The following is a 24,860-nucleotide window of genomic DNA, read 5'->3' on the forward strand; positions in this document are numbered from 1 at the left end:
GAAGGTGAGCACACCAGGTATAGAAGATACCTTTTGAAAGTGCTGATTTCAGACATGAGTGTCCTCTGAGCCCTTTCTATGAGGAGCAGCAAGGCTAGTGTAAACTAGTTCAAAGTATGTGTAGAAGAGTAAGGTATATGAAGAATGGAAAGGTAGAAAGGAGCTGCATAATGAAGGACATTAAAAGACAAGCAGAATGTTATATTTGATTCTGGAAAATACAGAGAGCCATAGGAGTTTATAGAATGGGGATATATGTAAACTGGTAAGGATCATTTTAATAGCCTTGTGGAGAATGGACTAGAGTGGAGAGATGAGAATAAAGAACAATCAGAAGGCTATTGAAATAGTCCAGACATGAGATGAGGCCTGTACCAGGTAGTGGCAGTATTAAAAGAAGGAGGAATATATGAAAAATGTTGAAAAAGAAAAATGAATGGAACTTGGCAACATTGGAAATGGGGTGAGAAAAAGTTAGAAGTTTGGGGTGACAGATTCTGAGCCTTTGTAAATGGGAAGGATGGTAGAATAAAAGGGAAATTGGGAAGAAAGGGTTTTGGAGGGAAACTTAAAGTTCTTTTGAACATAGTTTATTTTTTATTTTTTTATTTTTTTTTTATTTAATAGCCTTTTATTTACAGGATATATACATGGGTAACTTTACAGCATTAACAATTGCCAAACCTCTTGTTCCAATTTTTCACCTCTTACCCCCCCCACCCCCTCCCCTAGATGACAGGGTGATCAGTAGATGTTAAATATATTAAAATATAAATTAGATACACAGTAAGTATACATGACCAAAACGTTATTTTGCTGTACAAAAAGGATCAGACTCTGAAATATTGTACAATTAGCTTGTGAAGGAAATCAAAAATGCAGGTGTGCATAAATATAGGGATTGGGAATTCAATGTAATGGTTTTTAGTCATCTCCCAGAGTTCTTTTTCTGGGCATAGCTAGTTCAGTTCATTACTGCTCCATTAGAAATGATTTGGTTGATCTCGTTGCTGAGGATGGCCTGGTCCATCAGAACTGGTCATCATATAGTATTGTTGTTGAAGTATATAATGATCTCCTGGTCCTGCTCATTTCACTCAGCATCAGTTGAACATAGTTTAAAATGTCTATGGAACATCCAGCATAAAATGTGCAATTGGTAGTGGAAAATGCAAGCCTGGAAGTCAAGTGAGAAGTCGGGATTGAGTAAATAGTTCATAAAATCATCTACATAGAGATGACAATTGAATCTGGGAATTGATGAGGTCAAGCAAATAAGTATAAAGAAGACAGGAAAAGCAACTGAGAGAAGTATCTCAAAAAACCCAAGAAAGTGGCAATGGCTACAAAGGTCAAGGGGATGACAACTGATAAAAAGCCATTATATTTGGTAATTGAGATTGTGGTAATTTTGAAGATAGTTTCATTTGAATGATGAATACACCAATGGCTCCCTAATCTAGATTTAAATACAAATTCCTCTGTCATTTAAAACTTATTTTACCAGCCTTAAATATTTCTCCACCTACTTTTTTGGTCTAGTCAAACTGATCTTGCATTTCTTCACACCTAACATTTATTTGTATCTTTATCTGTATCTTTGTATAAATTGAGCTTGTGCCTTGGATTTCTTTTCTCCTCCCTTTCACTTCTTAAAATCCCTAATTACTTTCAAAGTTTAGTTCATACCTCATCTAAATGGGTTCATTGTTGATTTTTCCAGATGCTAGAGCTTTCTTCCCCTAAAATACCTTTTATTTTGTATGTTGTTTTCCTTCTGTAGAATGCAAGCATCTTGAGCTAGATACGGTTTCATTTCTGTTTTTGTATCCCCAGTACTTAGGACAGTGCCTGAATTGTGTACTGATTAATCTAACCCACGCTAGACTTGAATATCAGTCACTGATAAATCATTTTTCAACTTCCACCTGAGGATCTCCCATAGTTTGTCAACCATTCTGCTATTTTACTATTTTCTCATATCTGAAGTAAATGTATCTCTCTTTGACTCTCTTTCACTTCTATGCATTGTTTCTGGTTCAGTCCTACCTCTGAAGCCAAACAGAATTAGTTCAATTCCTCTCCTGTTTGAGAACAGTTCATATACCGGAAGGCAGATATTACAATCCTCTCTAGACTTAAGACTCCTCTAGGAGGGGAAACTAAGATGATGGGGTAAAGGTAGGATTTTGCCCAACCTTTCCCCCAAATGGTTCCACATTTCTTTAAATAATGCACATTTTAGAATGACGGGACATTCCAAAAGATAGAGTAGAACATATTCCAGGCAAAGGCAACTTATTGATGGTCAGCAAAAAATATGTGACACCAGAAGGGAGTCCAACATGCAGTCCTGGTCTATGCTGTGCCAATGCAGCCACTCACTCCCAGCCTCCCATTGTCAGCAAAGCAGGACTTCTGGTACTGGTGGCTAATGAGGAGAATGCTAGGTGTGAATTGAATATGAAGGGATAATATCTTTTTTAAAAATGATGAAATTAAGGGGTGAAAGAGGAATGTATTGGTCAAAAGGGAAAGGGAGAAGTGAAATGGTATAAATTATCTGCCATAAAAGAGGCAAGAAAAAAAAAACAAAACATAGTGGAGGGGAAGAGATGAAGGAAAGGGAGAATGAGTGAACCATATTATTGAGCCAATCAAAATTGGCTCAAAATGGAAATAACATACTTAATATGGGTATAGAAATCTCATTTCTCAAATATAGAGGGAACTAAGTCAAATTTATAAAAAATAAAAGCCATGCCCCAGTTGATAAATGATCAAAAGATATGATCTGTGCCCCAGGGGCTATAAATTCATGCATATGGATACCAAAAGAGATTTTAAAAAATATGCACAAAAATATTTGTAGCAGCTCTCAGGGTGAAAAATTGGAAATTGAGGAGATGTCCCTTACTTGGGAGTATCTGAATAAATTGTGGTATATGATTGCCATGGAATATTGTTCTATGGGCAATGATGAGCAGGATGCTTTCAGAAAAAAAAACCTGGAAAAGTCCTTCATGAACTCAAAAGTGAAATGTATTGTATACAACATAATCGCAATGTTCTAGAATGAGCAGCTGTAAATGACTTTGCTATTTTGAGCAGTACCGTGATCCATAACCACTGTGAAGGATTATGATGAAAAATCCTATCTGTGTCCAGAGAAGAAACTGGTTGTGTCTGAATATAGATAAAAGCATGCTCTCTTTTTTTTTAACTTTGTTTTTTTTGAGGATTTTTTAAAATTAAGGTGGGAGATCTGTGTTTTCTTTTACAACATTACTTTTATGGAAATGTTTTGCATAACTTCACATGTAGTTTTTTAACGGGAGCTGGAAGTGGAGATAAGGAAGAGGATCTGGAACTCAAAAAATTTAAAAACAAATGTTAAAAAGCACTTTTTTTAATGTAACTGGGAGAAAATACTAAAGTTTTTTTAAAAAGAAAAAAAAAAAGACTCCTTCAAATAAACATCTCTAATTTTTCCAAGAGTTTCTTATGAGGTATCTTTTGCAGTTTTCTCATGATTGCCTTCTGGATTTCTCAAGTTACCAATATTTTTGACTGTCAATGTTTTCATAGGATGGGTGTTCCACTGACAAAAATGATAACTGGCTTTAAATGTATAGGGTCTCTGAGATTTGCTGTGACCTTATAATTTATCAGCTTACTATCAAACTGGTGATGAGCTTCTTGAAACACTTTGGCCTTCAAATGTTAAATATAGGTCATCATCAGCTATATTTGAACCATTTGATTCATTTTGGTAGATTTCTAGTCTATCTGAGTTCTATAGATAGAGTCTTTGAGAACACAAGATTCTCAGATGTTGTGAGCTGTCACTGTCAAGTGAACAAGAATTTAGGTACCTGCTATGTTCCAGGCATAGTAAATAAATACTAGGTAATAAAGAAAGACAAACAACAGAATAGGACTTTAGGGGAACTTGCCATGTGATTCCTAAAATGTGCCCTCCAAAGCAAATAAGAAAAAAAAAAGGATACCTATCAAACTTTCTCAGATGAGAATTGGGTAGCCAAAACATACAAATAGAGTATTAAAGTGTGTATGTGTGTGCATATATATATATATATGCATACATAGATGTATCTTCATATATGGTACACCCAGTATCTAAATGACCAAAAATTATGAATAAGCATCTCTTAAAAAAACAATCTTTTAAAAAATACTTTATTTCTTCCCCAATTACATGTTAAAGTATATATATTTTATACTTTCTCTTTGTTTGGAGTTCCAAATTTTATTCCTTCCTTCCTCCCTCCCTCCCTCCCTCCCTTCTCCTTTCCCTCTTTGAGACAGTTAACAATCCAATATATGTTATCTATGTGTAATCATGTAAAATATTTCCATTAGTCATTTTGTACAAGAAGACTCAAAAGGAAGGAAAGAAGGAAGAAAAAAGAAATTGAAAAATAGCATGTTTATGTTCAGACAATATCAGTTCTTTGGAAGTGGATAGCAAATTTCATCATGAGTCCTTTGGAATTGTCTTAAATCACTGTATTTTTGAGAATAGCTAAGTTGCTCACAGTTGTTCATCATACAATATTGTTGTTACTGTGTGCATCATTCTGGTTCTGTCATTTCAATTTGTATCAGTTTATGTCTGTCTTTGCAGATTTTCCTGAAATCATCCTGCTTTTTATTTCTTGTAGCACAATAATATTCCATCACAATCATATACCATAGTTTTCTTCAGCCATTTTCTGATGGGCATCCCCCTTGATTTCCAATTTTTAGCCATTAGAAAAAATTGTTATAAATATTTTTGTACACATAGGTCCTTTACTTTCTTTCTTTTTAAATCTCTGGGATACATACCTAGTAATGGTATTGCTGGATCAAAGCTTATGCACAGTTTCATTGCCCTTTGGACATAGTTCCAAACTGCTCTCCAGAATGGTTGGATCAGTTCACAATACCAACAGTGCATTGGTGTCTCAATTTTCCCACATTCCCTCTAACATTTATCATTTTCTCTTTTTGTCATATTAGCTACTGTGATAGATATGAATTAGTACCTCTAAGTTTTAATCTGCATTTCTGTAATCAATAGTGATTTAGAGCATTTTTATATGGCTATAGATAGCTTCAAAGCTAATCTATTAGCAACCATTTAAAAGAATGCTCCACATCATTAATAGTAAGATAGATTCAAATCAAAGCACTTCTGAGATTTTATTTATACCCTGAAAATTGACCAAGATAAAAGAAAAATTGGAATAGTCAATATTGGAGGACTTCTAAGAAGACAGGAACATTGATGTACTACTGTTGGAACTATGAATCAATACAACCATTTTGGAAAGAAATTATGAAAACAAAGTGAATAAAATATCTATACCCTGTGACACAGAGATTCTGCTACTAGCATGTACTCCAGAGAAGTCATTAATAAATAGAAAATCCCCATATGTACCAAAATACTTATAGTAGCTCTTTTTATTATAGCAAAGAACTGAAAACAAAGTTGATACCCATCAAATGGTGAAAGGTTAACCAAATTATGTCACATGAATGTAATGAAATAAAGCTCAGATAGTAGATGATGTAGCAGATAAAAAAATAGGTACTGATATAGTACTAGATATGGTTTTATTTCTGGTTTTGCCTCTCCAATACTTACCACAGTGCTTGAAACATATATATATATTATATATATATATATATATATATATATAATATATATATATGTTTCAAGCACTGTGGTAAGTATTGGAGAGGCAAAACCAGAAATAAAACCATATCTAGTACTATATCAGTACCTATTTTTATTCTGGACTTAAGGAAATGATAGAGAAACTGTAATAATGGATGTTTAATTTTAAAATGTGTCTTCTAGTTCATTTTGGGGGGTGTTGTGGGAAGAAATGATTTTCAAATATTTATCATCACACCACTCTATGTAGGATGGTTTGGAAGGGGTAAGAAGTTGGAGACAGGAATGTGGGATGGTAGCATAGTACAACAGAACACTGTTTTTTTAGAATCAGAGATCATTGCTTCCAGTCCTGCTTCTGATTCTTACTACCTATGTAATTTTGGGCAAACCAGTCAATAAGCATTTATTAAATGCCTACTGTGTGCCAAGAACTGTGCTAAGCATTCAGGATACAAAGGAAGGTTTAAAAAATCATTTCACTTCCCTGGGCCAAGCTTCCTTAACTATAAAATGAGGTGGTTGGACAAGATTGCCACCATGATCTTTTCATCTTTTATTCTATAATTCTAGGAAGACCAGTTAGGAATGAAGCTATTGCAGTAGACTTTGAAAGGTAACTGCATTTTAACAAACCATAAAGGCAAAAGTCAGCTGACAACTTGGTGATCATATCTTTGGTCAAGGCAACCCAGGGAACAAAAGTACAAAATAGTTCTCCATCCTATGCAGTACCCGCTTCAACCTTTACAGTGACTATGATATTGGATACTAAGAGTCTGAGAGTTATTTTATCATCTGTTAATCAGAAGTTGGTTGTCTTTTAAATGTAAAATACTTTTCCTGTGACCTAATGAATATACTAATGGAGTAAAGGAAACAGCAATCTTGACATTTTCTTAAAAATGAAATGAAAAAACAAAAGGAAATTAAAAGAATGTTTGTTCCCATGTTCTCCTTGGAGATACAAAGGAGCTGGCAGAATTGATTTTATTGAGCATCCAGAGGCAACAAGAAACATCATTTCATGGAACATTTGTTCATTTTGTATTATAGTACTCATGATCAACTTTTGCAACAAGACTGCCCAAAACAGCCTGTATGCCAGTGTCTGTTGCAGAGTGTAATGTAGTAATGTAGAGAGGAGGATTCTTATTAAGGCCCTCCAAATTTAATAAACATTTAATACTTAGAGATTTTAATGTAGATATGGATATAGAAGAATACAACAAAAATATGTTGGAAAACATGATTCAGGGGTAAAAAAGATGAGAACAAAGGATATATAGAAGACTCATGTCTTTTTCATGTGCGAACTTTTAAGTTCCAACTATCTGTAAGACTTTGGGGTTCAAAGGAAAAAATGAAACATGCCCTGCCTTCAAAAAACTTACATTTTACTTTATTAGAGTGAGATAATGCTGTGTATATAGCTATATGATAGACACATGTGTAGAAACACATATCAGAATATATATATAGTTCTACATGAATCTAAATATATACCTTTTATATATATTATATATATAGTGTGTGCAGCTAGGTGGCGCCATAGTGCACAGAGTGGATGAGCCTAGGAAGACCTCTTCTGCAATTTAATTTAAACAATGATTCTCTGACCTCTATTGCCTGAAGTTCTGGTTTGTTACATTTCATTCTTTCCCTAGGGTTATTTGGTATCCCTAAGAGGTTCAGAGGTGCTCATTCCTGCTATTAGCTTAAGTTCTCACAATTGTGTTCCCCCAATTTATGGGCTCAAGCATTCCAGTTCCATTTAAGCACCTTTCTGATTGGGAATATTTACTTCTAATGTACACTAAGACCAAACATGAATATTTCCTTTCAACACTGCAGGGGCATACCCCTAAATCCTACCCCTAAATCCCCTAACCCCCTTCCTAAATCACCTTGGTCTTTGGGGAGGGGATGGGTATTAGGTTCATGGCTTTAGCTCAGTTTCTGTTTCGCACTAGTCACACAAAATTCAAGTCCAAAACTCTCCTTGGGTTTAAATTCGTTAATTAATAAGCATTTATTGAACACCTAGTATGGGCCAGGCACTGTTCTAAAAGCTGAAGATACAAAGAAAGGCAAAAGACTTACTGCTATCAAGGAACTCAAAGTCTACTGGGGAAACAAGGGCAATCAATAAACATTTTATTGTCTCCTAGATACCTGGTACTGTGCTAAATACTGGGGATATATAAAATGGCAGAAAGAGGGCAATATGCAAACAAATATGTGCAAAGTGAGTTATATATTGGATAAATAGGGCATAATAGAAGGCACTAAAATTGAGAGTTTGGTTAAGGATTCCTTTAGAAATAGGATTTTTAGTTTGATCTTAAAGCCAGGAAGGTCAGTAGATGGAGTTGAAGGACAGCTTTGTAGGCATGGAGGACAGCCAGAAAAAATGTCCTGAGACAAGAGATATGAAAGACTTGTTTGGGGAATGATCAGGGAGTCAGTGTTACTGGAGCAATGAAGATATGTTGGGAACTGCTAAGATAAGAGGGGGTTAAATTGTGAAGGGCTTTGATTATGGAACAGATCATTTTGAAATTGTTCCCAGAAGCAATAGTTACTAGAATTTGAGTGGGGGTGTGTGTGTGTGTGAGAGACAAGAGACAGACAGAAAAGGGAGACAGACACAGACAAAAGAGACAGATGACTGACTGTCTGCTTTAGAAAAATCATTTTAGTGGCTGAATGGAGGATGGTTTAGAGTGGGGAGAGATGAGGTAGGTAGTCTACTTCACCACCAGTCTATTACAATAATCCAGACATGAGGTGATGAGGGTCTGATGTCAGAGGAGAGTGAAATTGACAGTCTTTGGCAACAATTTGAATATGACAAATGAGAGATAGTAGGAATCCCAGGATGACAACTCACCTCTGAGGCTTTGTAAGTCTGGGAGATCAGGAGAATGGTGCTGCTTCCATAGTAATAGGCAAGATAGGACGGGGAAGACTTAGTGGAAAAGAGAATATTGAATGTAAGATATCTACTGGACATAAAGTTTTAGATGTCCAAAAGGCAACTGGAGATTCAAGACTAGAGGTTAGTAGAGAGAATGGGACAAGAAAAGTAGATTTGAGAATCATCAGCAGAGAGATAATTGAATCCATGGTAGCTGATGGGGTTATCAAGTAAAATAATATAGAAAGAGAAGAGAAGAGGGCGTAGGGCATGATCTGGAGGAGATAGAGTTATCAGATAGGAGAAGAACCGGGAGAACATAGTATCCAAAATATCTAGAGAGAAGAGAATATCAAGAAGGAGAAAACTGCCACAGAGAAGTCAAGAAGAATGAAGACTTAAGAGATCATTTGTAAATTTGAAGAGAGATGTTTTACTGGGATAAAGAGGTCAGAAGCCAGATTATAAAGGATTAAGAAGAGAGGAGAAAAAGTGTATGTACCTATGTAGTATGCAGCTTTTGTGAGGTGTTTAGATAGAAAGGGCAGAAGTATAGAATGATAGGGATGAAAGGATCAAGTGAATGTTTTTTCATGATGGGGGAGATATAGGCGTATTTGCATGAAATAGGAAATGAACCAGTAGAGAGGGAGAAATTGAAAATAAGTGAAAGAGTGAGGATGTCAAAGGCAGCAACCTGGTAGAGAAGATAGGATTGAATGGCATCACTTGAGCAAGTGCCTTGGTAAGAAGTAAAGGGGAGAGCCAGAGGAGATTTGAGGAGGGATGAAAAAAGTTTAGAGGAGCCACTGTAGAGGGTGGGATAGTAAACTGATAAAGGAGGTATGGTTGAGGTTGTAAAATATCAATTTTTGGTGGACCCAGTCACAAGCTGGAATGGTGGTATGTTTTTCTCCACTTTTATTCGGTAGCACATGTTTAGGAGTGAAGGTGATAAATGGTGAGCAAGTTCCAAGGCCAAGACTTGGCTGGTTATAATCAGTAGTACAATAAAAATACTAGGAATTTAAGTGAGGAGGGCTGTATAGAATTGAATTGGTTTAATACAGAATCAAGATGGGGTGAAGAGAAGGTGTTACTACTGCTGAGGAGATTACCTGGGAAAGAATTGAGGAGTCCAGGGATTGGATGTCATGGCCTGAATAAAAAGTAGGGTAACATAAGGGAAGGCAGAGGGAGAGGTACAAAACCAATAGATTATGGTTGGATCAGGGTATATCAGAATTCTTCAACATAGAGATGGTATATTTGTGAGTGATCAAGGTCAATTGCATGACCATCTTTATGTGTGGCTGAAGTGGGATAAGTAGTAGCCCAAGGAAAGGGGATAATTGGAAGAAATGTATGGGTAAGGTATTTAAGGGAGGATCATTATATGGGTGGAAGTCTTCCAGTATGAAGGCAGGAATTGGGAAAGAAAGAAAAATTGTAAGCAAGATATCAAAATCATTGAGAAACAAAAAGGAATGATGGCTCTGTAAATAGCCAGGATTTTGATTGGGTGGTATTTATGAATAGCATAAACCACAGAGGAGGAGAGGTTGCTACTGAGTGATAGAGGAAAGAGGAGAACCTAGAAGTGACAATGGGGAGCAAGAATTATTCCTGCCTGGACTACTGAGCCAAAGAGAATGAGTGAAAACCAGTACTAGAAAGAGTGGCCAGAAAGATGTGTCATCAAGAGGAAGTTAGGTTTCAGTGCAATCAACTATGCACAAACAAGCTATATATAGGACAAATCAAAAGACACTAGAATTAAGAATGGTTGGTAAGAGCTTCCTGGAGAAGGAGGGATTTTTTCTGCAATTTGAAAGAAATCAGGAAATCCAGGAGGTGAAGTTGAGGAGGAAGAATATTCCAAGTATGGAGATGGGAATTTCCAGAGTCAGGTGATGAAGTGTCTAGTTCTAGGAACAGCAAAAATGTTAGTGTCATTAGACTGAAGAGTATGTTGAGGAGAAGAGGAAGTAATGAAATTGTAAAATGGGGGCAGGGAAGGGCTTTGAATGCCAAATCCTATCTTTTCAGCGTTTCTCTATTTGATGAATGCAACATCTAGCCTGGAATCATGGCCAAAGACCCCATGACTGAAGCCTAGGAGATTGTGTCTCCCGCTTTTGGTACCTAGAATTGAAAAGGACAAACAAAACAGACCACAACTCTAAGGCAGTTTCTCAGATACAGGGCCTAGATGTGTGTGGAGGGAGCAGAAAGGGTACAAAAAGGATAAGTCTCTGTTCATTTCCCCTTACTGTATGATGTCCATCCTATATCTCCTGCAAGTGATTTACTCCTAGATACTACATGGAAAACAGAGCACCTGTAGTTCCGTCAGACAATTCTGGATACCTAGTCAATGGAAAGAGGTTGCTCTCAACACCAACATAGATGATTTAGAATGTATGTGTTTTAACCATTTTTTCTTTTTCTCAGAAGCAGGTTCCTAGTTTTCCATGTGGAGTTCTCCATCAGAGATAATCTGAGCAGGTCACTAAACTCCTGTTATTCTCTCCCTTGTTTGAAAAATTTACCATTCCTGACAAATAGGCAGAGATACATTTTGAACACAGTCCTTGTCCCCGGTTTGGACAAGTCCTTTGGGGTTTCTGGGGAAGCATTAACATTGTCCTTTCACTTGCTTCTTCTGTGTGATATAGAAAAATGCCTCAAAATGGTAAATGTTGCATAATCAAATATAGTCCCACATACATAGACAAAAATCACAATTATCCCCAAATATAAACTTTTGTAGACTCAAAAAAAGAAACATTGCACAAGGCAGGTAATTTTACTAAAGATTATTGCTTGCTAAGGACTCATCAGTTCCCTTACTTGGTGCTCAAATGGCCTTTCTCAGCTCATAAACAAAAGAAAAAATACAGGTAAAGAATAATGGCTTCTTGTTTATGCTTGAAAATCTGACTCACCCAGTATGATCTTTCCAAACCATATTTAATTTCCCAAAAGAGATTTAGATTTGGGGGGCAACTATGCATCACCCTTCTTTCAGATAAGAAAATTATTGTAGGTGGAAAACCTTCCATGATTCCCTCAGTGCATAAGGGTATCCAACTGAGGTCAAGACAAAATTTTTAAGCATTCTTATTTATATTATCCAGGGTACTCTGTACCTTAGGTGACTGATCCCCTTAAAGATCTAGGTAAATTTCCTCTAGAATTTTTTTCTACTGAAATTCCCTAAAAGTTTTCCTGTTACGTAAGGGTAAACCAAATAGAATTGCAAACTCATCTTATAGGACAAGAAGAAAGAAACATCAAAGATAGTCAACTAAGTACAAGTAGATCCAGGAAACCTTATTCTAGGTTGTAAGACATAGTGCTCTCACACTAAGACATACAGTCTAGGTTGGTTTAAATGAAAAAAAAAAAGAACAAAAATTTTTACTAAGCAGTAGAATTATAGTAATATAAACTCCACATTAAATTAAACTCAGTTTCTTACATTAAACTCAATATCAATACTTCTTATAAAAGATTCTGTTATATAGAAAATACAAATATCTAAGTATTCAAAAGAATCAACAAATGCTAAATTTTCAAAAGCACATCAATGGAATTCACTTGTTCCAAAGTACACACTGGAGAAAACAAACAAGCAAAAAACCCAACTATGCAATGATAGTCTTAAATTTTTTGACCGATTATGTATATATTTTATTGGTTTAAATTAAAATAAAAAAGAGATATGTTTGGTCAGAAAATAAAAAACTGGAGGATACCTTAGAAATCATATTCTAAACTACCTTATTTTGTAGATGAGGAAGCCCAAGCCTATAGAGGTAAAATAAATTGTTCAGAGTTACCCAAGTAGTAAGTAGCAGCAGAATCATGTGAGCCAAGGCCCTCTAGTTCCAAATGACATGCTTTTTATGCCTTTCCATGCTGCCTCATGTTTATCTCAGCTATAAAGATAAGTTATAATTCTCTTGTGGCACAAATGGAATAGTTAATGGACTTGGATTTAACTATATTAAAAATTTTAAACATGTATCCACAAAACATAAAAGGAAAAAGAAAATAATTTGGGGAAAATTTTTTGCACTAAAATACATGATTAAAAAGTATTGACACTGAGAATTTAAAATGAACTAATGGAAATTTATGAAAGACCATTGAAAGAATGCTTACTTTTCATAGGAAATACTACAAATCTAAAAGATATTCAGTATCACTTATAATCAAAGAAATGTAAATTTAAATAACTTTGAGGTAATAATTGTTTTGTTTTACATAGCATTTTAAAGCTTGAAAATACTTTCTTATCAATAATCCTGTAAGGCAAGAGGTACAAATATAAGTATCCTTAAAATCTGAAAAATCTTAGGTTTTCTGATTATGCTATGGAATTGGAACAGGAAGACTCTTGATGTGGTATACCAATCTGAAGTCAGTTTCAATAAATGAGGCAAGAGGTAATGAGGGCCTGAACTAGGGCAGTAGCTATGACAAGAGAAAAGCGACACATGAGAGATATTAGGAAGATAGAAATGGCAAAATTTGACAATTTATTGGATATATGTAGATGAAGAAGCCCAAGCCCATGAGAGAGATGAAGTTGAGATTGCCAACCTGAGATACTAGAAGAATGCTCATATTTTCAATAGAAAGAAGGAAAATTTGAAGAGAGAAGGGTTTGGAGGAAAGTTAATGAGTTCACTTTGGGGCATGTTGAGTTTGAAGCATCTCTGAAATATCTGCTTTGAAATATCCAAATAAGCAAAATTAATGATGCACGAAGAAGTGGATATATAGATCAGTGAGTCATCTGTTTAGAGGTGATAGTTAAACCCATGGTGGCTGATAATGTTACAAGGAGAGAGTATAAAGAGAGGAGGGAAAGCAATTGAAGGTCTACCCACAGGTAGGCGGTATGAGATGGATGATGAGACAGGTATAAGGAGAACCAGGAAAGAATAGCAGTGTCAGGAAAGCCTAGAAAAAAAAAAGGGCATATAGGAAGAAAGAGTGGCTAACAATGTCAAATGCAGCTGAGCCATTAAGAAGGAAAAAGACTAAGAAAAGGCATTAAACTTTATAATTCAGAGATTGTTTATAGCTTTGTAGGAAGCAATTTCATTTAATTAATGACCTCAGAAGTCAAACTATAGAGTTGAGGGTTGATTGAAAGTAAATAAATATAATGAGTGTCTACAATGGTGTGTGTGTATGTGTGTCTGTGTGTGTGTGTGAGAGAGAGAGAGAGAGAAATATGGAGAGATAGAGAGAGAGAGAGAGAGAGAGAGAGAGAGAGAGAGAGAGAGAGAGAGAGAGAGAGAGAGAGAGAGAGACAGAGAGACAGAGAGAAACAGAGAGAGACAGAGGCAGAGGCAGAGACAAACAGAGAGAAAAAGAGACAGAGAAAAAGAGAGATAGGAAGAGATAGGGAGGAGCTTGATTGAGAGAAAGGGGAAACCTATAAGATGATAGATACCTTTAGGGAATAGTGGAGTCTAGTCAAGGTTTTTTTTTATTTTATTTTATTCTGAGTTTATGAAACAAAATAAGCATTTCCAATAACATAGTAGCACACAAAAACATGATTGTGAAACTGCAAATTTATTATGTACAACTCTCTATACCTTTTAAATATATAATAAAGTTATATAACTTTCTTTGTTTTTCCTTTTTTTCTTCCCTCCCTTCTACTCCAGAGATGGCTATCATTAGACAGAAATATGTGTGCATGTATATGCATATATTTGTAAAATTGTTCTATACACATTTCCATCTTCCTTTACATGTCCTTTGTAGTTAATTTGGGTCGTGAAAGGTTTTTTAAGGATACTGGAGAATTGGACATGTTTGACCACAGGAAGAAAAGAAACAGGTAGGGGGAGATTGAATATTCATGTGATAGAGGGGATGATTGAAGTTAAATTCTGTTGGAGATGATAAGAAGGGATGGAATCAAGCATACATATAGAGCAAAAGACTTTGGCAAGGAGAAGAACCACTTTGTTAGAAGCAAGGAGAAAAGAAGAAAGCTGGGAAAGAGAAATGATGTCAAGGAGTTTGAGAGAAAGACAAAAGAACAAGAGTGAACTTATGGAATAATCATATAATAAAATAAAACAATAATCATTACACAATAAAAAATGGAAAGAGCTTTCTAAAAAGTAGTACATTATTACATTGATAGTATAATTGGAAATTAGTATAATTATTTTTAGAGAACAATTTATTAGGGCATAAGAATTATAAAACTGATCATATTCTGACCTAATGATTACCCTATTTGGACTATGTCCTAGTGATATCCTTATAAAGAAATCAAAATATCTATTTGCTTTGCCTCTAGTAAAAAAAAAATAAAAAGAAGGAAATATCCCATCAATCAAGTGTTTGGAGAATACCTGAATAAGTTTCAGGAAGCGCAACATTAGGCAATGCTTTTGCTTTATAATGAATAATTGGCTTAAATAAAGAAATGAAAAAAAAAAAAGGCATAAAGTAATACAAAATGAAGAAAACAGAGCCAGAACAGTATATGCATTAGACAGGAGGAAAGAGATGATGGAGGAATTTGGTGCAAATACAAAATTATGAAGGGTACTAAAGATAAGTTGTTAAATATTTCTATTAAAATGATTTTGATCATATAGCTATTATTACTGATATGGTAGTCATTCCTTGGAATCAGCTGCTTTGATGGTCAAAATCAAACTAAAAAAGGGGAAAATAACATATAATCAAACTAATTTCAAGCTGACTCAAAAAAGGTCTAGATGACCAAAAAATCAGAAATTAATAAGAAGACTGACATAAATACAATCTATCACTATTTCCTTAAGGATGTTAACTAGTGCAAATTAATCATCAAAATGAGACCAAAAGATCTTTGAAATTTCCTCAGATAGCAAACATTTGATCTTTTTGTCAAATAGTCTGATATGACAGCCAAGGGCAATGCCAGTTTATATATATAAACATTTTTTTGTAAAATATTATACAAGATAATGATAGAATGTTATGAGAAATACAAAGAACAGTGAAAGAAAATATATTTGTAGAAGACTTGGTGAGAAATGCAATTAAGCTAAATCATACAGAAACCTTTTAAGATACAAATTAGAAGTACAACAAATAGAAAACATAAGAAAAACTTTTATAACAATTTTTTTCCATTAATGGGAATGGAGTAATAACATTTAGAATCTAACAACTCAATTTCTAATGTGTTGCATGAGGAAGTAGAAATTGCATTAAAAAGCAAAGAAAGAAAAAGCCAAAATAAAAACAAAATACAAAAGTCAGGAAGAATAACTGGATTAGATCTATGACAAAGGAATTCTATGTTAGCGATGGTACAATTTTGAGGATATTGAGAAATCAATTCTCATATTTGAAAGAGGTGAGGAAATAAGCTGTTTGAAAATAAAATCACAAAGCAATTGCAAAAATATCAATAACTAGTCATCTGTATCTAGGTATATATCAAAGACATCTTTGATAAAAGTATGACAAGAGAACGTGCAGATTTTCACAAATAGTGATCTATAAGAAATCCCAATGTGAGACGAAAAGTGTAGATAATACAAGATCTCAGAGTATTTATGAATTGTTTTAAAAGATCTGGTGGGTACAAAATTCTGTTTTCTAGTGAAATATCTCCCATGCATATGTAAAAATCAAGCAAAATTCTTGGATACAAGCAGAAAGATAAAAATTTATTGTATGACTCTCATCATTAACATCAAATGAACACAAAATGCAGATGTGTGCTCATGAAAGATGATTGCTACTGTAAATGGAGAATGTCTAGAGGACAGAGTTCAAATGAAACTGAGATTCCCTAGAGGTGCTAAAATCTGCCAGATGCTCTTAGCTATTGTAATGATTGCATTGAACTCCAGAACACTGTAGAATTCTATAATTACATTTTGCATATATTTACTAATTATATGAGCTAATTTATATTTTGACAGAAGAAATTTTAAAAATTCCTTTATAATTTTAATTTAGTGTATTTCACTTCTTATAATTTCTATTCCCCAGATAAGAGGAAGATGAAAGCAGGATTTTAATGGAAATGTATTTGTAAACTGGAATTATGTTTTCTTTCTCGGTATTCACAATGTAAATTTCTAACCATTCTTAAGATATTCCCATAGATGAGGCTTGTTTGGAAACTATCTTAAATGCTCATTACTTTCATGTTAAACCTTGATTTTTTTCACAGTCTGAAGATAAGTAAATACACATACATACACACATAAATTATATTTATGTATTCTATAAATCACAATTATTTTTAGCAAAAACAATCTTCCTCTTCTCCAAACTTTATATTTTGTTCCCCCCCCCCCGAGGCAATTAGGGTTAAGTGACTTGCCCAAGGTCACACAGCTAGGAAGCATTAAGTGTCTGAGACCAGATTTGAACTTAGGTCCTCCTCACTTCAGGATTGGTGCTCTATCCATTACACAAACTAGCTGCCCCCAAACTTTGTATTTCTTAAAAAAAAAAAAAAAAAAAAAACAACCTAACTAAAAACATTCAATCAATAAAGAGACATCATGTATATAGTCTTCTGCCTCCTTGCCATGAAGAATGAATTATGCTTCATAATCTGTTTTCTAGGACTATTGTGGATTTTCATTCACTCAGAATCCAGTTTTCTTTAGTCATTCTTTCATTTACATTATTTAGTAATTGTGCATATGGGTTTGTTTATTTCACTTTGCATCTGTTCATTCAATTCCTCCCACGCTTCTCTAATTCCTCACATTTTATCATTTTTACTGCATTATAATATTCAATCCCATTCATATACAATAGGTTTTTAAAATCATTTCCCAATACATTTTAAATTATCTTTATTATACATTTTCAATTATTTTCTCTCTCTAGATTATTATTGGTGATACATTTTCAGCTCCTGAGCTTTAGTATTCATCTCAAATTTAACAAGTCCAAAGTTGAACTAATATCCATCCCTACTTCTATTGCCAATCCATCCTCAATTTGCCAATATTGCCAATCCAATGGCCTCAAATAGAAATAGGGAAGTTTGGAATTCAATTTCAAACATTCTTGGTGTTAATAACCAGAACATTTATATTTACCAATGCCCTGCAGAAAAAATATACTCAGTTTAGAGCTCACACAAATTATCACATTATCTAATAATGTCTAAAATTTCTAATAACATTATCCAATAATATATAAAGGACCACTTGCTAGATGTGTGGTAGAAGGGATTATTGATTAGGTATTGATAGATGGATTAAGTAACCTTTCTAGAGAGTTTAGAGTCTGTGATCTCCTGGACTATTGTGTATTGACCTTGTTTTTTTAAATAGTGTATTCTAAAACAAATACTTCTGTATATTCTAAAATAAATACTTCACTGCACTACCAGACAACTGAAAAAGACATGGATGGTTATAGATAAAATAAAATTACTATTTCCTCATAGCTACTTGTCAACCGTAATATTTCTTAATTTATTTTATTGATTTTTCTAATGCAAAGCAAAAAAGTGATTACAAAGCAAAGAAATTCACTATGATATGCACATATTTTTCCATGGCCTGGGGAATAAAAATTTAGTCTTTAAATTCTAATCTTTTGAGGAAAACTCTTTTCATCAACATGGTCCCTCTATCAAAAGGATTGAGACTAAGGGATGGAGGACTGACTCCCAAGACAAGAATTTCTTTTCTAAACATTCCTTGCTTTCTCTGCCTTTTCTTAAAGGTTGTATGCCCCTCTCAGTAAACTATAAACTACTTGAGGGGACTATTTTTTAATATTTTTGTAGCCTCGGCACCTTTAGTACCCTAACCTTTAATACATTTTTGTTAAATACTTATTTGACTGGATTGAGACAGGGCAAAGAATATTTTCTATGCTTTTCCTGCAAAATTTTGGATGAGATAACGGAATTTCTGCCTGCTGAGTGAGGTCAGACTACTTCACCTCTAAGGTTCTTGCTATCTCTAATGTGCTATCTATTAACTTCATTTTCAGAGAATTGGTCCTGGCTCCTTTCTCTCTCTTGCCCCGGGGGAGAGGGGCCAAAGTAAGGGAGTCAGCTGTTCCCTTTACCCTCTTCCCTCTTTCAGAGAAGGCTGCCCAAAAGGGAGAGCACAGCGGGCCCTCCGCTGCCGAACAGGTGTCTATCTGCCTTTCTCCCAGAACCACCTTACCAGTTAACTCACAGTCCCGGGGAGGGAGCGGGGAGCCCCAAAGAAGCGAGGGCGGGCCCTGAGAGAGAGTTTGAAAAGAGGAAGGAAGTGGGGCCCGGCTGAGCGTACAGCTACCCCCTGGACTATCCTCGGAGCCAGCAGCCCCAGGGCCCCGGACATGGCCCCTTGGCGCAAAACTGACAAGGAACGTCAAGGCGTGGGTAGGTGTGCTGGGCGTTGAGGGGAGCCAGCGTATCGGGGACCCTAAACTTTAGGGATCAAGGAGGAGATGGCAGCACTTAGTAGGGATGCTGAGGGAAGAAGCCCTTCCCCCATAACCTCCCCCCACCCCACTCCCTACGGAGTCCTAAACTTGATCCTAAGGAGCTGCAGAGAGGTTGACTCAGTTTTACATTTACCTCCAGGCACAGAATTTTCACCCTCTCTGAGGAAAAAATGGGGTGAGTGGAAAGGGGTTAGTGCTCCTATCCGCTAAGTCGCTGCTCTTGACCAGTTAGCCCGCGCCCTGCCGCTGAAGCTGCTGTGCCTCTCCAGCAACTTCTGCATTTAGAACTTGAACAGAGCCGCCCTGACATGCAGGACGGGAGCCAAGGGTCAGACTCCCAGCTGGTCACCTCTGGCTTCTTGCCCCTCAGCCTGGCTCTTGGCCCTGGAGGGCGGGGACGATGCTTCTTGGGTCAACTATGCTGATTCTCCACGCCTTTCTTCCCCCTTTCTGTATTCCTCTTCCATCCCTCCCCAAACCGTTGGCTTCCCATGCAGATTCTTCTGAGGTCAGATGACCCTGAGATTTCTTGAATTAGACCAGAGATCCGTTAGGCCTTGAACTGAGAAAAGGAGTATTCAGAGTATGCTCAATTTGAAGAGGCTGAGATATATTGTATTTGCCCTCTTCTCCTCCCCACCCCCACCTCCACTCCGATTTTGCTTGCCCTCAGAGAGAGAGCAAGCCTCCTTCTATTTTCGGCCCTGAGTTCTCTATAAGGAACCACTTGGGTGAGAGGAAGATAATGCTGTATAGCTTAAGTTTTTTTAAATTGCAATTGTGTGCAGTCTCACTATAGGATTTTGCTGCAACATGGTTGTGGCAAAGGAAGGACTGATTGTCCAGATCAGATCAGTAATTACAGATCAAATGATCTACTTTGACTTCTTCCCTGAAAGGGGAATAGGGAAGAATAAATCCATCCAGAAAGTTAGGGTAACACCCTTAAGAGACCTATATTGATCTAGGATGAAAGAAAGTTAGGTTCCAACCTAGAATAACCAGAATAAGCCTAGGGATCTGATGATAAATATTCAAGACATCTTTGGTATCTGCTGATGAAAATTCACTTAATCTATTTGGAAAGGAGGGCTCAAATTGTGATTTTTCAGAATCTGTTGGAGCAATAAAGTCTTCAAATTCTAAAGAAATTCATTTGATGAATTTCTGAACCATTCTAAGTTACATTCTATCTTGCTCTCAGTCTCTCTTTGTCTGTTTCTCTGTGTCTATCTCTCTCTGTCTCTGTCTTCTCTCTCTTTCTCTCTGTCTCCATCTCCGAATCTCTGTCACTGTCTTTTCTCTTGACTCATCTCCTCTTTTCTTGTCTCATTTCTTCTCAACTGATTTCTCCTCTCCTCTCTTCTCTCTTCTTCTCTCCTTTCCTCTCCTCTCTCCTTCTCCCCCCTCTCTCTACCTCTCTGTCTCTGTTTCTCTCTGTCTCTGTCTCTACTTCTCTTCCTCTGTCTCTCTGTCCTTGTCTTTGTCTCTCTCCCCACCTCTCTCCCTTTTTCTCCCTCTCTGTCTCTCTCTCCTTCCTTCTCCCTTTCCCTCTTTTTCTCCCTCTCCCTCTCCTCCCTCTCCGTTTTTCTCCCCCTCCCACCCTCCCTTTCCCCCCCTCTCATTCTGTCCATAAAAGGGATAGGGAATTTCCAGGTTAGGGGCATTTAGTCTAGTGGGGAAAAAAAGCACTGAACCAAGAGTCTCTCTGTTTCCCTGTCTTTAACATTGAATCGGGAGATTCAGTTTCTTCTCTGTTACTGACTTGGAATATGAACTGTTTTGGGGCTTCCTCATTTCTAAAATGGAGGGGAAATATCTGTCTCCTATAGTTGCTGTGGAGACAATATGAGACAATAGAAGGGGAAAGTGCTTTGAAAGTACTTTTGGTGCATGAGAGGATTCTGGATTTGGAGTAAAAGAACTGGGTTCAAATACCAACCCAAGTCCTGCCACTTGCTCCCTGTGTGACTTTAAGTCAGTCATATTGCTTCACTGCTTTTCACTGTCCTCATTTGTGAAAATGAGGGGGTTGGACTAGACATATTTTAGGCATATTTCTAGTTCTTAATTTATGACTCCTTGGTTCTAAAATATTCTTGACAAATAAAAAGTATTAAACAATTCTTTGCACCATTTCTGAATTACTAGGCTGTTCTGATTCAGTGTAGACTAATGTGTTAACTTTTTTTGTGGAGAGGTTGGCATTTAATACTCAGGATTAATGACCTTAACTCTTTTTGCATCAAGGCTGACAGAGGCCTTTCTTGTTTAGATGCATCTTATTTAATACCTTTAGGATATATAACATCTATTATAAACTATTCCAAAGAAGAAATGATGAAGGGCCCCTAGTCTATGCTATATAAGAACCAGTTGAAGAAACTGTGAATATTTGACCTGGAGAAGAGAAGATTCAGAGGGTGGGACATGATGTCTTCAAGTGCTATTACATGGAAGAAGGATTAGATCTGTTCTGTTTGGCATAATTAGGAACAGTGATAGAAAATACGACGAGACACAATTAGGTTTTATGTCCAGAAAACCTTCCCAACAATGAGAGCAATCCCAATTTGCAATAAGCTGTCTTGGCTGGAGTGAGATTGGAGATTCTTCCTCACTAGAAGGTCTTGAACAGAGAAAGGATGGTCACTTGAAAGGTGTTTTTGATGAGAATTATTTTTGGGGTGTGGGTCAGAAAGCCTTGGAGGATCCTCTCAACTCTAAAATTATGTAATTCTGTGAATCATAGGACACAGACATGAGGGATACAGAGAAATATAATATATAACGCCTGCTTTAAGTCTGGTAAGAGATTCAAGCCATATTATATTATATGAAATATATATTATACATACATATACATATAAACATACATACACACATATAGACAAGTCATATAATATATAAGGCCTGTTTTAAGTCTGATAAAGTTAAGCCATATATATGAATGTGTGTGTATACATATTTTTTTTTAAGTTAATAATTTTTTCGTATCATTAGTTCATATATGCAGAATGTGATATATAGGCAAAACATATTCATATGCTAACTGTAATGTGAATATTAGGAAGAGTAAATATGAGCATTAGGAATAGTCAATGCTATAAGAAGGCAACAATAGACTGCTGGAGAGTAAAATAAGGTTTAATTAATAAGATGTGATTTGAACTGAGCTTTGTTGAAAGAGGCAAGTACAAAGTGGTGGGGAGAAGGTAAAGCATTCTACAAAGGACTAATGATGTACAAGGACACAAAAGGAGAGATCTACATGATAACAGAATAAGTAAATCAATTTGGTTTTAATGTTAGAACTTTTCAGATTTAATAATTCCTTTTAACATTACCGATTTTTGAGGAGCCCTTAATATTATTAGTTGTATTATTAGTGTCTATTGATTAAGAAAAGATATGATGGCAAAAAGTAATATGAATTCAGTAATACCTTTAAATGAATGTGTGAGGAGATACATTGTACTCATATGAAGGAATTAAAGAAATAGAGAGGGAAAGTATAGTGCTGAGCATTTGAGTGCTATCATCAAAATATAAGACTAAGGTCTGAACAGATGGAAGAAATAACTGTAGAGTTCAGGAAACAGATCTGAAGTCTAGGACAGAGGAAGGATGTAGTAGTGATGGGGGACTTCAATTATCTGGACGTCTGCTGGAGTGCTCTCTCTGCCCAAAGCAGAGCAACTAATGATTTCTTGCCTTTCCTTAATGGTTTTTTCATCCTTCAAAAGGTAGGGGAAGCAATGAGAGAACATCTGGACATTCTGGACATGATTCTGATTAATGAAGTGGAATTGGTTGCTTAATTAAAATGATAGGAACTTTAGTCAGAGTGTGGGTGGGAATGGAGGTGGCAAAAAAATGACCACTCCAACCTAGATTTTGTGATAAAGAAGGAATAGAATGCTGGTCTTAATAACAAAACTTTAATTTGGAAAGTGAGAGTAAGGATAGATAGGTTCCCATAGATTAAAATCTACTGGGGAAGTCATTCCAGGTGATAAGGGAAACATAACAAGCACAGTGTAATGGACAGTGCTAGACTTAGAACTAGGGAGATCTAAGTTTAAATCCTGTTTCTGATACTAGCTTTGTGATTCTGGGCAATCACTAAACTTTTCATCAGTTTCCCTCATCTATAGAACAAAAAGATTAAGTTAAATGACCTTTGCAATTCTTCCTAGCTCAAAATTCATGATTTATGCAATATCCCAAAAGGAAGAAAAGGGGGAAATTGTCTAAAGAGATGGTTAGACATTCATAGAAAACTTACTAACTTAAGTCCCCTCAAAAATGTATGTAGAAGATAGCAGAAAGGGCAGGTACTTAGGGATGAATATGAAAGTATGGTAAGATGCTATTTTAAGAACATTAGAAATACTAAATCTCAGATTGGTTTGAGGGCTGTGAATAATGGTAAGGACAACAAAACTAAAAATTTTGGAGGAAAAAGGAAGTTCAAAGAAGGGATAATACCACTTGAGGTAGATTGGATTGGGATGACAATAATGGGTAAAGGCAGAAATACTTTTTTTCCTATCAAGAAGAGTAATGTTTGTACTGGAAAGCAAAAAAGACATGAATGTGAACTGTACAGTTGTTAGTTGTAAACTAAGTAAGGAAATAGTAAGGAAGCATCTAACTACCTTAGATGAGTTCTAGTCACAAAGTTTGAAACAGACTATTATTATAGGACACACAAAAACAGACTGGCAGATTTGATTTCTGAACCAATGATTTTTGAAGAATCACAAAAGAAAAGGATTAGAGAAAGATGGATAATCTCATTTTCAAAAAAAGTTAGAGTGGCATCTGCAAATTATAGGCAAGTAAGCTTGACTTTGATTCCTGGAAAAATTCTGGAATGATTTATTCAAAGACTGGTTTGTGGACATCTTGAAGAGTAAACAGTGATCACCAAGAGTCAATATATTTTTATGTGGAACCAAAATCATCATTTTAGATCAGTTCTTAATGTGGTAATCATTCCCAGATGGTTCTTAAACTTGGATGGAATTTTTAAAAATTGCACCTTCATTTCAAATACTATTGGTTTCCTTTGTAATGTATTATATGCTTAATGCATTTACAAACATTATTTGAGAAGAGGTTGGTAGGTTTCATCAGACTGCTAAAAGAATCTACACACACACACACACACCACAGTTAAGAAACCTTGTTCTAGAGTAATCTTTTTTTTTTTTTTTGGACAGAGTTACTAGCTTAGTGTGAGGAAATATTGTGGATACAGTTTCCTTAGATTTTATAAAACTTTTGGCAAGATTGCTCAAGCTCTCCTTGTGGAAAAGGTGGAGCCATGTAAATTAGACTATATCATGGTTTCAGAACTGAATAGATTCAAGTAGTTCCTGATGGCTTGATGTCAATTTAGAAGGAAGTCTCTTGAGTATTTGGGGATCTGCTCTCAAACTGGTGATTTTTTTTAAATAAAAAAGTATAAAAAATACAAAAGATAAAAATCAATGACTTGAATAAGTTTTAAATGGTGTGTGCATCAGATTTGCAGAGGACACTGAGCTTGGATGGGAGAGTCAAGATCCATAACCTTGTCCACAGGAAGGGGCATCATGTTAAATACAATTTGGTGGAAGTCAATACAAATGTAAAGCTATGTTCTTGAGTTTAAAAAATCAGCTTTAAAAACCCAAGAAGGTATATTTGTAACTAGATGGCAGTTTGATGGAAAATTAGTTTTGTAAGTAGATTGAAAGTTCAATATAAATATGCTTGTAATATAGCTACCAAGAAAAGATTATT

The 24,860-nt window shown here is 35.7% G+C and overlaps 1 protein-coding gene across 1 annotated transcript in view; it reads left to right on the top strand.

The window, feature by feature from the left end:
* The first annotated feature begins 18,811 nt into the window (after window positions 1-18,811).
* DOCK2 (dedicator of cytokinesis 2) overlaps window positions 18,812-24,860 on the top strand; it is a 486,757-nt gene continuing 480,708 nt past the window's right edge. The window contains exon 1 of the mRNA XM_012552398.3: window positions 18,812-19,002. Coding sequence (XP_012407852.1) covers window positions 18,960-19,002 — 43 coding nt within the window. The 5' untranslated portion in view covers window positions 18,812-18,959. The remainder of the gene's footprint in view (window positions 19,003-24,860) is intronic.

This window comes from Sarcophilus harrisii, chromosome 2 (genome assembly GCF_902635505.1).
Source record: "Sarcophilus harrisii chromosome 2, mSarHar1.11, whole genome shotgun sequence".
In the NCBI taxonomy this organism is placed as follows: Eukaryota; Metazoa; Chordata; class Mammalia; order Dasyuromorphia; family Dasyuridae; genus Sarcophilus; species Sarcophilus harrisii.